The sequence below is a fragment of the Balaenoptera physalus genome (genome assembly GCF_965194825.1).
Source record: "Balaenoptera physalus genome assembly, chromosome: 3".
Lineage (NCBI taxonomy): Eukaryota > Metazoa > Chordata > Mammalia > Artiodactyla > Balaenopteridae > Balaenoptera > Balaenoptera physalus.
The window spans coordinates 86,529,373-86,546,068 of NC_138890.1; the positions used below are offsets into that span (position 1 = coordinate 86,529,373).

At 39.9% G+C, this 16,696-nt stretch overlaps 1 protein-coding gene across 5 annotated transcripts in view; it reads right to left on the reverse strand.

Moving 5' to 3' along the window:
* Positions 1 to 16,696, reverse strand: part of CAMK4 (calcium/calmodulin dependent protein kinase IV) — a 239,870-nt gene that overhangs the window by 24,232 nt on the left and 198,942 nt on the right. For all 5 annotated transcript variants that reach the window (XM_082455785.1, XM_082455784.1, XM_082455786.1 and 2 more), the window contains 2 exons: positions 4,875 to 4,950; positions 207 to 333 (listed from right to left, as the gene is read on the reverse strand). In XM_082455785.1, the coding sequence (XP_082311911.1) occupies positions 207 to 333; positions 4,875 to 4,950 (203 nt within the window). The remainder of the gene's footprint in view (positions 1 to 206; positions 334 to 4,874; positions 4,951 to 16,696) is intronic.

Genomic DNA, 16,696 nt, shown 5'->3' on the forward strand with positions numbered 1-16,696 from the left:
CTAGAGATGAATCAAACATATCTTTTTCATTATCTATAAGGAAAATGCATTAGTGTGCATTGTTTCATTAAAAATACTTTATAATTAAAAAGAAATAAGCTATTAAGAGGGGTTAATTTAAAAAATGGCACTGCCCATTAATTAGATAAAAATGAATGCAAGGGATTTTATTTCATTTTGTTTCATTTTGTTTTGGTCACACTTACCAAATCCTTGGCATTTAGAGATACTTCATCCCACCAGGGGGAGATAAAGTAATATTCACAGTTCAGAATTCTCCTAAACATGAACTGATCGCCTCTTTCATCATAGAATGGTTCAAATCCACAAAGTCTAGAGGGACAAAAGATAGAGAATAAAATGTCTTTAAAAAGCCTAAGCATATTTCACCAATTTTTTTCAGAAATTCAAGACTGTCCTTTTTCACAGCTTCCTGTTATGAATGTAATCGCTCAGTTTTAGTATGTAATCACCTTCTTACAATTCACTTTTGATTATATAAACACACAGTCATGTCTTCAGGAAGTAAGAATAGATACAAAACCAATTTAAGATTTCTATAAAAAGTTATAATCATATTAATAATTATGACACAAAACAACAATAATAATAGCTAACACTATTCTAGGCATTATGCTATAGTGCTATTTCCATGGATTTTTTTCCACCAGGAATTGAGAAGACAGATTGATTAGAATTCCAATTGATTACAAAACAGAAAAGTTAGGATTTTGAGAATAAAAAGGTTAAAAGGTGGAAATAAAAGTTTTTAGTTGTTTTTATTCAGCCCTTTTCACTTGAATTCTTCCATAGAGATGAATAAAATATTCGATTTCTATCCCATTCCAGTTTGGATTTCAGAGTGAACAAACACAGGAGCTAACACTATTGTCAGGGAATGGCCTTTTAAAACTTACTACAGTGAGCAGATGCAGCCAGCAGAGGTGAGCAGCCTAGCGTTAGCTCAACCTGGTAAGTGACCCTCACTTTTGCACATCTTAAAGACATCTCACTATGTTCACCTTCATCTTCCGTCACGGGTCAGCATAAAAATGTATGAGAAATGTGGGAGAAAAGAAACAGAGAACCATCTCTGGCATCCTAAAGAGAGAGAGGAAAAGTGAGTTGCTGGTCTGGGACCACCAAGCCTCTACTGTTTATAGGTGGGTGGAGGTACTGAAATCACTAAAAGGGAACTCTTTTTTAAAAGTCCCTGCTAGGGCATGTGTTGCATCTAACAAGGAATGAAGGAAAAAGAATGAAAAACATTTCCCCAAATTCTTCCTTCAAACTGGCCAGGTTTGAAACGTTCCAGTGCATCCTAATGTAGTGAGTTTCTAGGAAGAAGCAATTTCTCATGTTCTTTTGCTCAGGGAACGTCCTGTTGGGAGAGTCTTCGTTTCTTTCAAATATTGTGGAGCCAGCCAGGGAAAGGCAAGGCTCAGGGAGTGCTGAGGCCTGGGCTCTGTGCCTCCTCCCTCTCCCACTGAAGCAGTCCACGCAGAGAATACTGCTCCAGCAAAAGGAGAGAAGGGAGCACAGGTCCACACGACGCCAAGGAGGCAGTTCAGCCTCACCTGGCCCTCCTCTGCCCTCCAAAACACTAGAAAAACAGCCTGTTGTTGGCTAGTCATGGAGAAATTGGTCAACTTTCCAGGCTTAGTTTAGGGAACTCTTAATGTTTCCCCTTCTGGAAATCTAGAGAGAAAAATGATAGTTCAGAAGGTACAGTACTCAAATGCCTTTCTTTCCTCTCAGTCATGTCAGCAAGTCTGTGCATTGGTAACAGAGGTAAAAAGTTTATCTCATCAGCCTGAAATGTCAAAAATGGAAGAAATGTGACAGAGAGTGGCACGCATGTGTGCATGTGCACACAGACATACACACAGAGTAAGAAAACCCTTTAGAAATGGAAATATTTGAATGCTGACAATGACAGTTTAGGAGGATATTAGGATTATAAGGCCTGAAGTGTGACTGTATTACACAGGGTAGCTCCAAGCCATTGAGCAGAACTGTAGTGTTGAAAGCTGAAGGAGAGAATTTGAATCTCTGATGTTATCTGATTCTGATTTTGACCTGAGAACTGTAGTAGTTGCTTTTGTCTGTGGGGACAAAGGGTTTTGGTTTAACGCTTTAAACCAAAGAGAGGGACCAGAATTCTTGTAAGAAACAAAATGGCCTTTATTTCCAGGCTACTGTCATCCTTAGAAATAGCAAGGTCATAGCACACAATAGCCTGGTGGAACTCTTAATAATAATAAAGGAGGTACATAAGCCCAACGGCACAATCCACTGGAGAAAATGTTCCAATGAATCTTGTGTAGTGGACTTCATCAATTATTAATGGACTACAGATAAAATAAAAAGTCCCTAGGCTTAGGGGCTGACAGAAGTTGGATCAGAACTAAAGGATATTAGGGGCTTCCCTGGTGGCACAGTGGTTAAGAATCCGCCTGCCAATGCAGGGGACACAGGTTCGAGCCCTGGTCCGGGTAGATCCCACATACCATGGAGCAACTAAGCCCATGCGCCACAACTACTGAGCCTGCGCTCAAGAGCCTGTGAGCCACAGCTACTGAAGCCCGTGTGCCTAGAGCCTGTGCTCCGCAACAAGAGAAGCCACTGCAATGACAAGCCTGTGCACCGCAATGAAGAGTAGCCCCCGCTCGCCACAACTAGAGAAAGCCTGCACGCAGCAACGAAGACCCAACCCAGCCAAAAATAAATAAATAAATTTATTTTTAAAAAAAAGAACTAAAGGATATTAGTTGTGAGCAGCACTGTTACTTTAATTTTGGGGGCTGCTACCACTTATTCAACCAACACCTATAATTAATGGCCTTAAGTGAACTAGGGGAAAGAAACTTGAGAGATTTTAAAAATTATTTTCAGGGTTACAGTAAGACGTTTCTCAAATGGCCACATTTTTTTCTCTTCATTTTCCCATGTTAGTGACCACATCATGGAGTTTTACTCATCCCATATTTCAGTTTTTCAAGGCAAATGTTACTAAATTTCCTACCTCCATCTCTGAGTTCTTACACATCCCCAGTGCTTCAACCCCTCCCATCACATTTCAACACGAAACTCTAACTGGGTGGGCACATTTACATTTTAGGGGCAAATCTGGAGCATTATTTGTAGTTCAGTTTTTCACTTAACATCACTAAGTATGATATGTCACCCACATAATTCAGGAGACAACATTCTTTCGCAGCATAAAAGTGATCTTAAATGTAAGCTGAAGGGATTCTATGATGTGGCCTTAGGAATTCATTTTAATGAACTAATAAGCACTTGGTGTGGCAAACAAATTACCTAAAAGTTTTCACTTTCCTAAGAAAAAACATGGTTCCCTAGCTCTCCAAATTCTTCTCAAGCTTTAATACATCCTGGAAACACAGGGAATTGATCACTGAAAATATCTTTTGACATTACATAATAGCAGATGGCTATTTTATGGGTTGCTTTTAAACATTTTTATGGTTCTTACTGACCAATATATCAATATAAACCCAGGTGAACTTAGAGTTTGCTAACTTGTTTGTGGGTTCTACCCTAGTTACCCTCTTCCTAGCCCATATTACCTAGACACTGCACTTTCTAAGATCACTGTTAAATCAACCAAACCAAACCAAACCTCTTCCTACTATGGACTGAATTGTGTTCCCCCCAAATTAACATGCTGAAGCCCTAACCCCCAATGAGATGGTATTTGGAGATGGTGCCTTTGGCAGGTAACAGGGTTAGATGAGGTCAAAAGGGTAGGACCTCATGATGGGATCAGTGCCCTTACAAGAATAGACACCAGAGAGCTTGCTTCCTCTTTCTGCCTTGTGAGGATACAGTGGAAAGGCAACTGTCTGCAAGCCAGAAGACACCTCTCACCAGAACCTGACCTACTGGCACCCTGACCTCAGGCTTTCAACCTCCAGAACTACAGAACTACATTTCTGTTGTTTAAGCCACCGAGTCTATGGTATTTTGTTATAGCGGCCTGAGCTAATTTGCTTTCTTCCACACCCTTCAAAATCTCTTTACAGATTTGAATATTACAGGTTCCAACAATTAACTCTGCAGTATCCTCTAATTGAAAACCAAATCTACTTGGTTTGAATTAAACTTTGGAACTTACTGATATCTTGCTTTTGTAGTTGTTCTACAACAGCCTTCCTCCCCAGATACTCTTCCATTGTTCTTGATTATTTCCCTTGTATTTGTCTGCAATTCCATCATCTCTTTGGCAAACTGAAACCCCATGTTTATTAGTGGACAGGAGCTCAGGAATGGAGTTGGGGATACCAGAGGGTGAGAGATTTAGCCCCCCCCTTTTTTTTCTACCAGAGAACAGGTCTCTCTGAGTTTAGGGTATTAAACTAAAGGTCTTTGAGAACTTAACAGATACGGGAACCAAAACTGATAGCCCAAATGCATTTAAAACATTCCTGATAAGAAATGTACCAGTTTGGGATTGCTTCAGAGATTAAACAGCCATTTGCCCTTAAAAAGGAATAATACTCTAATCATTTGGACGAGATGCACATAAAGAAAATAAGTGCAAGTTTAATAGGTGGATTTGTTTCATGCTCATTACTATCATCAAACAATGAATTGTTCCCCAAATCTGTTATACACTGCATAGCAGAATGAGACACAGCAAAGCCCTAGACAGAAGTTCTGGCCCCAAGAAAATTACAAAATAAAAAGCAATGCTCATTTTCTGAAAATTCCATCAGTAACTACACTTAGTATGTCATAGAAAACCACAAAAAGTCAAAAAGGAATCTTGTTTTTTATGAGGACTATGAGTAACTAGAAAATATTACAGCAAAGGCAAACAGTATGCTTAGAGATTGCTTTTCTTCACTTACAAGATGTAGGTGATTATTCCTACAGACCACATGTCCACCTCAGGTCCATAGGCACAGCCTCTAAGAATTTCAGGTGCTGCAGAAAGAGTGAAAACTGTATTAAATTACAGTTTAAATTCAATATTCACATTTTAATAACAAGCAATAGGGAAGAAATGAATTCGTCAACAGAAACTTCGGAACAGTTTTATAACCAATCTTCTCTCCCCAAACCAAAGTATGAGTCTACAAATTCTTATGTCTATTTTAGTGGGAGACATTATAGTCTCTCTGTGTTTGGGGTGCATAAAAATAAAGTTATTAACTTTAATAGTCTACATCAGAACATCATGATACTGCTCAAATCAGATAGAGCTATATTTCTGCTACAAAGGGAGCTGTGTATATAGAAAAGAAATGAAAGTTTAGCATAGTAAGGGGAAAAAGGCACAATCATGCCGCCTGCGGCCTGGGGTGTCCATGAGTGTGTGTGTGTTTGACAACGTGCAGGGCAGGGAGCAGGGCAGACAGTGAGAGGACTGGAAAGTCTCTAGTACTGGAAGGTTGGAACAGGAGCTAGGAGGGGCCCTGGCACATGTCTTGGTGCTGAGAACTACACATAGGTCCTCAGAGAGCAGCTGTCCCCAGTCAGTCTGGGATTATGAACTGAGAAAGGGGGCTTCCCAGTGTGCAAGGAGGCTGCTCCTATCAGCCCTGCCCACCATTGTGAAAATGGAAGGTCTTCTCAGCCATTAAACGGCCCCGGTAGTATAGAATAGTGAGATCTTCCATGATTTTATTACCTTAGAGCCGTGAAAATGGAGAGTTAACTGGGTCTAACTGTTTGCACTGAGGATTGGAGGTGTTGTTTGTTTGCCTAACTAACAAAGGAAGAAAAGAAGTGAGAGCTCTACCCTCTAGTAGAAATAGGGCTCAGGTTTAGAGCCCAGAGTAGCCCCTTTCTATTTTGAACAAAAGTGCTGTCTGTAGGTGTCAGCAGGGCCCCTGAGGAAGGAGCTGATTGATGAATGCTGAGGGCTCCTTGAGGGAGGCCTTGGGGACAGGGGCACCACACTCCTCCTTCCCTCAGGGAGGCAGGAGAGCAGGATCCCTTGTCCATGCAGCCTGGGAATGTCAATATTGGTGGAGATTGTCAAAGTGAGCTCCTAAAGGAAGCTGTTCTCATGGGACTCCGAATTTAATTTACAGGAAGGAACACAGCAGATTTTCCACTGACGTCTTCCCATTCTATCCCCTTGTCTCCATCCTTTTCCAACCAGAATATTCTCTTCATATTTTATGTAGAAACTGTGTTACATAAAATAGAGGAGATGAAGAGCCTGTGTAATGATTGTGTGCATTCTAGCACTCTTGAGCAGCAATTCAGCAAGATGTACCCTTTGAGGAACTGGATCTGGGGCCAAGAAGTTTTTCTCATCTATGAGCAAATTATTCCTAGAAAATTTTTCTTTTAAGATTTAATTAACATAATTAAGAAAAATGCACACTCAAAGCCAACACCATTCTCTCTGTCAGGATGGCTTCCGTTTCCTGAGCCATCTGTACCCACAGACAGTTCCTTTGGGCCGCAGCAGCCCCCGCACTGAACTCCCACTCGAAAATGCTTTGCTCATCATAGTGCAAAAGGAACTGAGGTTCGGCTGCCACTTTCAGAAGGGCTGCTACTCTCGGGGAGCTGAACACATGCATATTTGGCATGCACAGTTAGTACCATGTGCCCTTCCCCACTCCAGGTCTCCACATCCGTGAAGCGTTATCAAGTCTTATACTGACATTTCAACATAAACACAGAGATATGTTGGGGACAGTCTTATATTTCCTGGGTCTTGGTTTTTACCTCTGGTAAATGAATTGAACTGGCTAATTTCCAAGTTTACTTTGAGTTTTAGCCACTGTGATGTGCGTAAAGGGACAGTTATTAGAGTTTAAGCAAGAAGAGAGGACAAGCATTCCTGCTACAGAACCTGCTGAAATCCCATCCCTCCCACCGGAGCGCCTACTGTGTCTGCTGCCCTGCAGGCACCTATTCTGTCAGCTCCAGTGAAATCAAACCTCCTGTCCTGTGCTGTGCAGAGATCAGCATGCTGTCTCGAAGGTCAGGTGCTCTCTCTGGCCATCCTCCATAGCTCCCAGGCCAAGGGCCCCAAACGAAGTGACTACTATGGAACAAAAGCCTTTCTGAATCCACTTTAGAGGGCATCCGGGTTTCTTACCTGATATGGCAATATCTGATCTCCCTTCACAGCACTGGGTGCAACCTTACTCTCCAAAGGCAATTTATTTCCTTGTAAGACCTTATGCTGCAATGTGAGTAAACTGGTGGTGTGAAAAGCTAGACTTTCCATAGTGAGGTTAACTGAGATGAAAGGAATATAGAACGTTTTTGCCCTCCATAATAAATTCCTCTTAAAAAGAATTTTAAAAATGAATTTAGCCTATTGAATATTTACTAATCCTAATACAAAATTTGGGTGAAACACACCTAAATTCCTAGACACAATTAGATACCAATTCACAGTAACCTTTAAATATTTTCACTCATTAGTTAATATGACCTTGACTTCAGAACCAGCAGAACACACCCTTGTAATCTATCTGAACCCTTTCCAAGAGCCAAAAGCTTTTCTAGAATATATTTCAGATGCTGGCACGCTAGCGCTTCAAGTCTCTTAGGTATCAAATGTCCTTGAAGGTAATTCTACAGATTTGTGATTTTCTTAGAGTGAGAAATAGTTGACTACTTCCAATTCAGTTCAAGAAAAGGCATCAACTAGTGCACCTATTAATGCTATAAGCACTTCTGGATGTCCTTCATATATTTTCTTACCTCATTGCCAAAACAAACAAACAAATGCAAAATGGGGGGATAAAACATTTCAAGGTGTACTACAGTTTTTAAAAATGTATTTTAAGTGATTTAGAATCATCTTTTCAGAAATAGTCTATAGTCATTTATTGATTTTCCTGGCTCTCTTCTAAGTAGATCCAAGTTTTCTGCCACTTCCTAAAGTTATCTTATCAATTATGTTATTGCTCATTAAACACTAAATGCCACAGAACTCCCAGGACACCTCACACTCCAATATCTAGCAATTGAAGGTACATATAAAGATTGGAATGAATTACCTTTTATTAAATAAAATCACTGTAACTGAAATTGGTTCTAAAATAAGAAGTATCAGGTATAGCCTGTGACACATTGATTGGTGCTAGGTTTTCCCTCTTTTCCTAAAGTCCTAGGAGAAGAATAGAGGGATAATTTAGGTCACTTCATTTTGTCAATGCCCTAGATGAGCTTTATGATCCCTTTCTACCTATGGAGTTAAAACTACAGAGTGGCATTTGTTATCAGAAGACTTTTTCAAACTACTGTTAACTGTTTTGAGACAAATCCAAGGGAGACTAAGGTGAATGAAATCAACAGGTTCATTCACTCAATCATTTAATAATTTAATTTATAATAAATTTAATAAATTAATAAATCATGAACTATTTGTTAAGCACATGCTGTATGACAGATACTGTTGGGTGGTGCTGGGGAATAATGGGGAGTTACAGAGAACAAGTCTCCATCATCAAGGAGCTTACAGTTTGGTGGGGGAGGTAGATGCTGATCACGAAAACCATACAGGGAGTTCCCTGGTGGTCTAGTGGTTAAGACTCCGTGCTCCCAATGCAGGGGGCCGGGGTTCCACCCCTGGTCAGGGAACTAGATCCCGCAAGCTGCAAGGAAGATGCCCGCGTGCTGCAACTAAGACCTGGCACAGCCAAATAACCAACTAAATAATTTTTTTTTAAAGTATCCTTTAAAAAAAAAAAAAAGAAGAACAAAGAAAACCATACGTTTTGTAAAGTGGTAACTGGAAGTGCTTGGAGGGAGAGTGGCTCTAATAGAGGGCTGACCTGGTCAGAAAGATGGAGAAATGTGATCAGAGAAAGCAAAGTTTAAACAGATGTAAAAGATCTAGAGAAGTTAACTAGGCAAAGGGGGAGAGGTAGTGGTTGAAAGAGACAGAAGAGGGTTCTGATGGAGGAACCACACGTAAAGAGACCTTGCGGCGGGAAGGAGCAAGGGGCCCTTAGAGAACCGGAGCAGTCAGTGTGGGTGGAGCGTAGCCAGTGTGCTAGGCCCAGGTGCATCCAGCGCCTGGGAGGCAGGTCCAGGCCAGACTGCAGATTCCACTAGGTCACGGTTTTTTTTTGTTGTTCGTTTGTTTTTAAATTCTCTCCTACATTTTCATTTTAACCATTCAAAACATATGGGAAATATAGCCAATATTTTATAATAACTATAAATGGAGTATAATCTGTAAAAATTTTGAATCACTATTTTGTACACCTGAAACTAATATAATATTGTCAATCAACTCTACCTCAGTTGCAAAATGGAAAAAAAAATCTATTTTCATCTTAAAGCCTGAATCTGACTTTACAAAACTACTCCCCCGCCCGCCACAGCTGAGGGAAAAACACTGTGGAGCTTTCACTGTAGAGGCTTATCTTGAATTCATAGTTTTCTTGGGGCCACAAAAATCCATGGCATCTTTAGCACAGAGTCTAGAAGTCTCTCTAAGCTTTGCCTCTGGGGAGTGAGCAGTTTGGAAGGAGGAGGGAGAGGGATTTATCTGCCAGAAGCAGAAGAGCAGTGTTTGGAAATTCTCTGCTTCTTCCCGGTTCCTAACTTGGCCTAGGAACCGGGAGGAGAATGCCTTCAGGGTAGCGTCCTATAGGTGGCAGCAAGTGCCCACAGCCGGGCAGACTCCAAACTTGTGCTTTTCTTAGCATCTGTACCATGTGTGGTCCTCTGTGATGGTGTCACATACATTTGACAAGAATGGGGCACAACCTTTTTAACATTGTCAAGTGCAATTTTTGCTTTGACAACAGAGAAGACAGGCGATGTCCCAGTGCTACATGTTATAACAAAGGTATGGAATGGATCAGACTGTGATAACAGTTGAGATGCTTCCAGAGGGGGTTGCCTCTGGCTAGGAGCAGCCTTGTCACTTTACTACAATGAATCTCAGAATACTATCAATTCTTGCATGCCATGCTGTGGAAGCTTGAGAACGACAGAGGAGGAATTTGAAGCCCCTGTCACTTTAGTTATTTATAACTTGTTCGTGTAGAGCAAGAAAAAAGTTTGAAGGATGTTTTGAAACACAAGTGATAGGCTCTTTATGTTCCAATGCATCTTCTCTATTTTCCTTGGCTCTTGATCTTTTACACTGCAAATATCAGGCAATCCAACTCTCACTTGATGTTTTTCATTTTAGCTGTTAAAAAAGTCTTCCTTGCCACATGAATTGTATGACATTTCTCTTTGTATAAATCTTATAAATGGGTGAAGAAAGAGCCTGTTTATTTTTCTCACTTTACTTTTTAATTTTTTTAATAATACCCTGAAGAGAAAATCAAATATTTGAGAACACCTAGTGCTTTCAGAAGAGGAAAAAAAAGAAACGTGACATTTTAATTACCCTGTGAAAGTTTCATTTCTATGAAATTCACTTTTCTATGATTCCATTGAGCTCTCCCATCTTGGAGTAATCACTATTTGTTCCAAACCTTAATCATACCAAGTCTCCTGGTCACTTTAAAGCTGTGATGGATGCTGGCTGAGGGACAGCAAAGGAGTGTTAACTGTTGAAAAGCTGCCTTTCCATTTTTGTGGGATAAGGTAGAGTATAAATAAATAAACCATATAAATAAATTAACCCAACTCATCCTAATATTAACATTATGTAAGAATCTCTTTTTTATATGAAGATGCAGATATAAAGTAATGGACTTAGCATTCAAACTCTGTCTCATGTGTTAAGTATGGCAAATACTGTGTTTTTCTCCAAAGACGCTATACATCTTACTGATAATTATCAATAATAATTCTTTTGAAACTTTTAATGTTTATTTTATGCATATCCTTTCTGTAGCAAACATTCTAAAATGGAACACTTTGTGGGTGTTCAGGGCCCAAATAATACGTTTTAAGCAAGTCTTCTACCCACTTGCCATCAATCACCTCTCCCTTTTGACCTCTTTTCCTCCCATCATTCCACCCTCACATATGTAATAATAGAGCTGAATCCTCACGGCATGTGAACTCTCCAGCACAGTTGGTTCTGTTCTTGAAGTAGTCTCTTACAATTATAAGGAAGTGGGCACAGAAAATGATTTGTGATATTGAGACCCAGAAGTTAAGGATTAACAATACATTAAAAGATTGCCTCTAAACTAAAAGGAGCAAGAGAAGTGAGGGGATGATGTTGGTGACAATCTCTTTAGACTCAATTTTATCAGCCATCTCAGGCCAAAATATACTTGGTTAACTTGGATTTAACTGAGTGGTTGTCCTCAACTTAGTTTATACATATAGAATGTATACACAGATTTTGTGGTAATATTATTTAATACCATATGGGTGATGAAGAAATTTGTAGGACTCTTCCTCCCCTCTCCTTGTCGATAACCCTAAATCCTGAGAGATGAGTCAATCAGCTTTTGTGACCATTTCCCAAGCTAGGGAGGCAGCCCCTTATATTGCTGACAGCTTTAGATGTTAGAACATTGTTTTGTGTGTATTGAGCCTCAAATCTGTGCCTTACAACATCTATTCATGATTTCTAATTCTGTCCTGTGGAGCTTCTACAGTCTCAATGATAATGTGGTTTCTTCTCTTCTCTCTGGCCTCCTAATGGTGATGTTGCCCAGGGATCAGTTGGGGTCATTTCCTTTTCTGCTTTGGTGACGCTAGATAGTCTCATGACTTTAAATAGCATGTATATGTTGATAACGCCCACATTTATATCAACAGCCATGCCCTTGCTCCTGAATTTCAGACATATACACCCCTCTGCCCACATGTCACCTCCACTTGGATGTCTAACAGGCATCTCAAAGTCAACAAGCCCCAAACCTGTTGCTCCAGAAGTCTTCCTCATCTCAGTGAACGTTAGCTCTATCTTTCCAGCTGGAGCTCTCTGATCCCTTCTCCGACCTACTCTTTCCCGCCTACTCTTTCTTGCCTCAGGGTCGGTGTGCTCTGTCCCCTCTACCTGGAATGTTCTTTCCCTAGATATCCATGTTGCTTGCTCTCTCCCTTACCTCTTTCAAGTCTTTGCTCTTATGTTCCCTTCTCATGTGAAGCCTTCACTGATCACACCTGTTTAAATATTAACTCAGGCTCCCAGCACTTCCTATCCCCTTTCCCAACTCTATATTCTTCCATAGAAATTATAACCTCTTTTTATATAATTTACACATTTACTTTGTTTATTATTTGTCTTCTCCCGCTAAAATGTACCTTCCTTAAAGAAAAAATTTTTTCACTGCTGTATCTCTAGCACCTAGAACAGTGCCTGGTGCATAATAGGAGTTTAATAAATATTTATTAAACGAAAAAAGAATAAAGTTCCACAGAATACCCTTTGTTTAGGTCAGTATCAGACCAATACAAAGGCGCCAAGAGACTCATTTTCCTCTAAGTTTAAAATTTCCAAGACAGCTTAAAATAAGCCTGCACTCAACCTGCAGAGTCCCTGTCCTTTGGAAGGTCAAGAACAAGATGAGCTACAACCTTTCCTCATCACTCCTGTGTCTGTCCGCAGTCCCACTTTTTCCTTTACCTGGCACTTGTTCATTTGGATCAGGCACTGCTAGCATGCCGGGGACAATCCTATGATGGCTTGGGGACACAGCATATCTCAGGGAAAACGAAGGGCTGTGTTCAGAAAGGGGAGATGGATCTGGGACCAACCTGCTTATCCTTCTTTGCTTCCTTCCTCCAGCCTTCCCTACTCCCTTCCTATTGTTAACAAGCCCCATGGGAACCCTAGTGTACACACACCAGCCTGTCAAGGAGAAACTTACACACAGTGCAGATGACATTTTACTATATGTTTATTTCTTCTAGTGTTTTTTTTTTTTTTTAAAGTTCATTGCAAAAAGATAGGCATCATTGTGGGTATTTAATTAGTTCTCAGGTGAGATAATCCCCTACTTGATTAGATTATCAATGTAATTGGATACTCATTATTTCACCTTAACTATTTAGTGTTCTAGAAAGGAACGAAAACATGAAACTATTCTGAAAGCTTGTGTTTTAAACTATTAAATTTACTTCTTTTATCTCATTTAAATTTTCCAATATTTTTCATGGTGATGTGTGTGCTTGTAGATAGAAATCTCTTCTGACTGTAGACTGTTGAAAAATTGTAATTTTCATAGAGTGAATGTAATAGGTTATTTCTTTAGAACATTGCAATGTGGTAACAAGGAAGGATTATTCCTATAATAATGAGACCTGGCAAATGCCAAGAGGAAATAAATTCTTAATAGCTTCTGGACCCTGAAAATAGAATTTGGATAAACAGACAAGTAGGAAGTAGGAATATAAAATATGAACACATATAGTTTAATTAACTAAGCCTATGAATAAATTAGATACTTGGTATTAGACAGAAACATTCTTTCATCTAACCACTTCCACACTGGTTTCTTTTTTACTCTAACAGCTTGTATTTCTTTTCTGGGATGGGCATGGGTAGGTCTGAACACCCACAGACTTCAAGCCTCAAATATCTGAACAGTTAAGATATTTTGGAAGTAATATTGCATAGTTACATTGTAGCACATTTAGATTGGCCCAATAGATTTTTTTTTTTTCTTGAGACCTGTTTCTTTTCCCAACAACAAGATTTTGAGAATTTCTTCAATGTTGACCCCCTCATGGACTATGTCAGAGCACTAGTCATTGATTCCATTTATCTGGATCACAAATTTTAGTTTTCTAGCCTGGAGTTAAGTTTTGACTGGGCAGATTTCCCAGGAAATAATGAGTATTTGCTTAAACACACAGCATCTGTGATATTTTTTCTTTTGAGATTCACTTATAGGAGAACTCTCTGTTATTAATAGCCTGGGGCAAAGGTTCTATAAGTGAGACTGATTGGGTAACTTTCCTTTTTTAATTTCCTGACAAATGACAGATGGTATGACATAAATACCCACTCTCTCCAAAGATGTAATTGAAAAAACCCTTCTATTCAAAAAACTAGATGCTGCGTACATAAGGATAATTGACCTAGGATGTAATCGTCCTTACATCAAGCAAGGAAACAAGCTCAGCCCTCCCCTCTCTGTCACTGTTCCAAGTTAAATGTAAAGTCTCTGTGTAAAGTAATGCTTTCTATAGCATGACAGTGATTCTCGCCAGTTTTGCTCTTGGGTTTCATTTCCAGATCATTCTATAAATAGACAGTTTCCTCCTCGCCTAAATATTCTCAGAAGGCTACATGGCAAACTGATGACAGTACTTACTTGTGGTGAGGGGAGAAAGGGCTAGAATTGAGGGTGATCTTCAAAGAGGGCTTCAGCCTTGTCTATAAATGGTCTATGCAAGAGGGAAGAGATAGGGGAACATATGTGTATGTATAACTGATTCACTTTGCTATAAAGCAGAAACTAACACACCACTGTAAAGCAATTATACTCCAGTAAAGATGTTAAAAAAATGGTCTAATTGTTTATAAGACAGATGAATATAAATATTACTATATTACATTAAAAAAAATTCAAAATCCTGCATCTTTCCTCCGCTCTAGGTCACCTACATCCTGTGCCCTGGTGTTACTAGGACTTCTGTTTTTCCCTAACTCAGCTTTTTCAATGCTTTCAGTGTATCCTTAAAATCCTGCCCCCTCCTTTGCTCCCACTTGGCGGTAATATTCTAGTGTATTTCCTTTGGACTAAGAGTATGTATGAATATATGTCTCTTTATATATATATATATTTTTTTAAAGTTTATTTATTTTTTGGTTGCGCTGGGTCTTCGTTGCTGCGTGCAGGCTTTCTCTAGTTGCGTTGTTGCAGTACGTGGGCTTCTCATTGCGGTGGCTTCTCTTGCTTTGGAGCATGGGCTCTAGGCGCATGGGCTTCAGTAGTTGTGGCATGTGGGCTCAGTAGTTGTGGCTCGCAGGCTCTAGAGCACAGGCTCAGTAGTTGTGGCGCATGGGCTTAGTTGCTCCACGGCACATGGGATCTTCCCGGACCAGGGCTCGAACCTGTGTCCCCTGCATTGGCAGGCGGATTCCTAACCACTGCACCAACAGGGAAGTCCTCCCTCTTAATATATATTATGAACTTTGCTTTTTAAATTAAATACATTGAACTTTCTTGTTTTTGACTTCTAAGCCTGCCTCAGCCTATATGATAGTAATTCCACACATACGTTTAGCACTTGAGTCCACAAAGCACTTATATTTTCTCTCTCAATCTCCACCCCTGCCCCACCTTCCTTGCTGCTTTCTCCTCCTTTTTGTATAATATAGCAAATTACTACTTCCTGATGAGTCTCTACCTACAGCAGAGTGGAAGGATTATCTTGATCTTGTTCAACCACTCTTTCCTTTTTCCCCATTACATAGCCTCAAGGGTGATATGGATATCTGCAGGGAAAAAAATAGCAAATGGAAAATAAGCCTCCATTATGAGATGGCATTATCTGTAAGATGGGCCTGTCTTATAAGATGGCAAAGACAAGAGTCTGAAATAGTATTTTTACAATAATTTTATATTAAAAAAAAATGATTGGATTTAGGAATAGACTGAATACATTATTCACTGAGAAGCTGTTTATGGAGTGACAGGAAAGAGCATTTACAATAGCTTTCTAATTTGTCTTCTTTTGATCTTTTTTCTCTCTCAAATCCATCTGTCATAATGTCATTATCAAGGTATTTATAAAATACAGATTTGATTTAAAAATATAATTGCCCTGATTAAGAACCTTTGCTGGATCACTATTATCTACCAAAGCAAGTCTGAATTCCTTAGCCTAATGTACAGATTCTTTTAAAATTTGGTCCATCCTACTTTTCCAAGTCCATCTGTATTCTCTGTACCAAAGACTCTATGTTCCAGTCATGCAAAGTGACAAAGTAACAAACAGTCCCTGAACTTTTCAGATGCTACCACTCCTCTGACTTTTCTCTTCCTGTGCTTGCTGACAAACAATGCCTTGTGGCCACTTCTTCACTTGTTGAACTCCTACTAATCCTTTAGTACCCCTCCTCTGTAAAGGCCCATCTAAGAAGGATTAATTGTTCCCTCCCCTCTGCATGCTTGAGCCTTTGGCTCAGATAAATATATAACTTATTACAACAAATTTTGATTTATGTGTACAGGTCTTTCTTCTTTTATAGCCTATGAAATCCTTGAAGGGCAAGATCATACTGTGTTCACTCTTCTGATCTCAGTGACTAACATGGAGTCTATTAGACATTCAATGTTCATTTTATCAGTGAATGAATCATTCATTCATAGAATGACCATTCTGTACCGTTGCAAGAAAGATTTGCTCTTATCACTATTATCATTATTTATTTATTTATTTATTTTTATGTTTGGCTGCACGCGGGATCTTCGTTGCGGCATGCGGGCTTCTCTCTAGTTGCGGCGTGCAGGTTTTCTCTCTCTAGTTGTGGTGTGCGGGTTTTCTCTCTCTAGTTGTGGTGCGCCGGCTCCAGAGTGCATGGGCTCTGTAGTTTGTGGTACGCAGGCTCTCTAGTTGAGGTGTCCGGGCTCAGTAGTTGTGGCGCGTGGGCTTAATTGCCCCTCGGCATGTGGGATCTTAGTTCCCCAACCAGGGATTGAACCCGCATCCCCTGCATTGGAAGGTGGATTCTTTACCACTGGGCCATTGGGGAAGTGCCTCTTATCACTATTATTAAAGCCACTGAAAGGACTCTGCTATCTCTTAGTCACGGCAGGGACCCTGAGAGATCACTAGGGTAATTTCTCCCTGATCCTTCAATTTCCGGGCT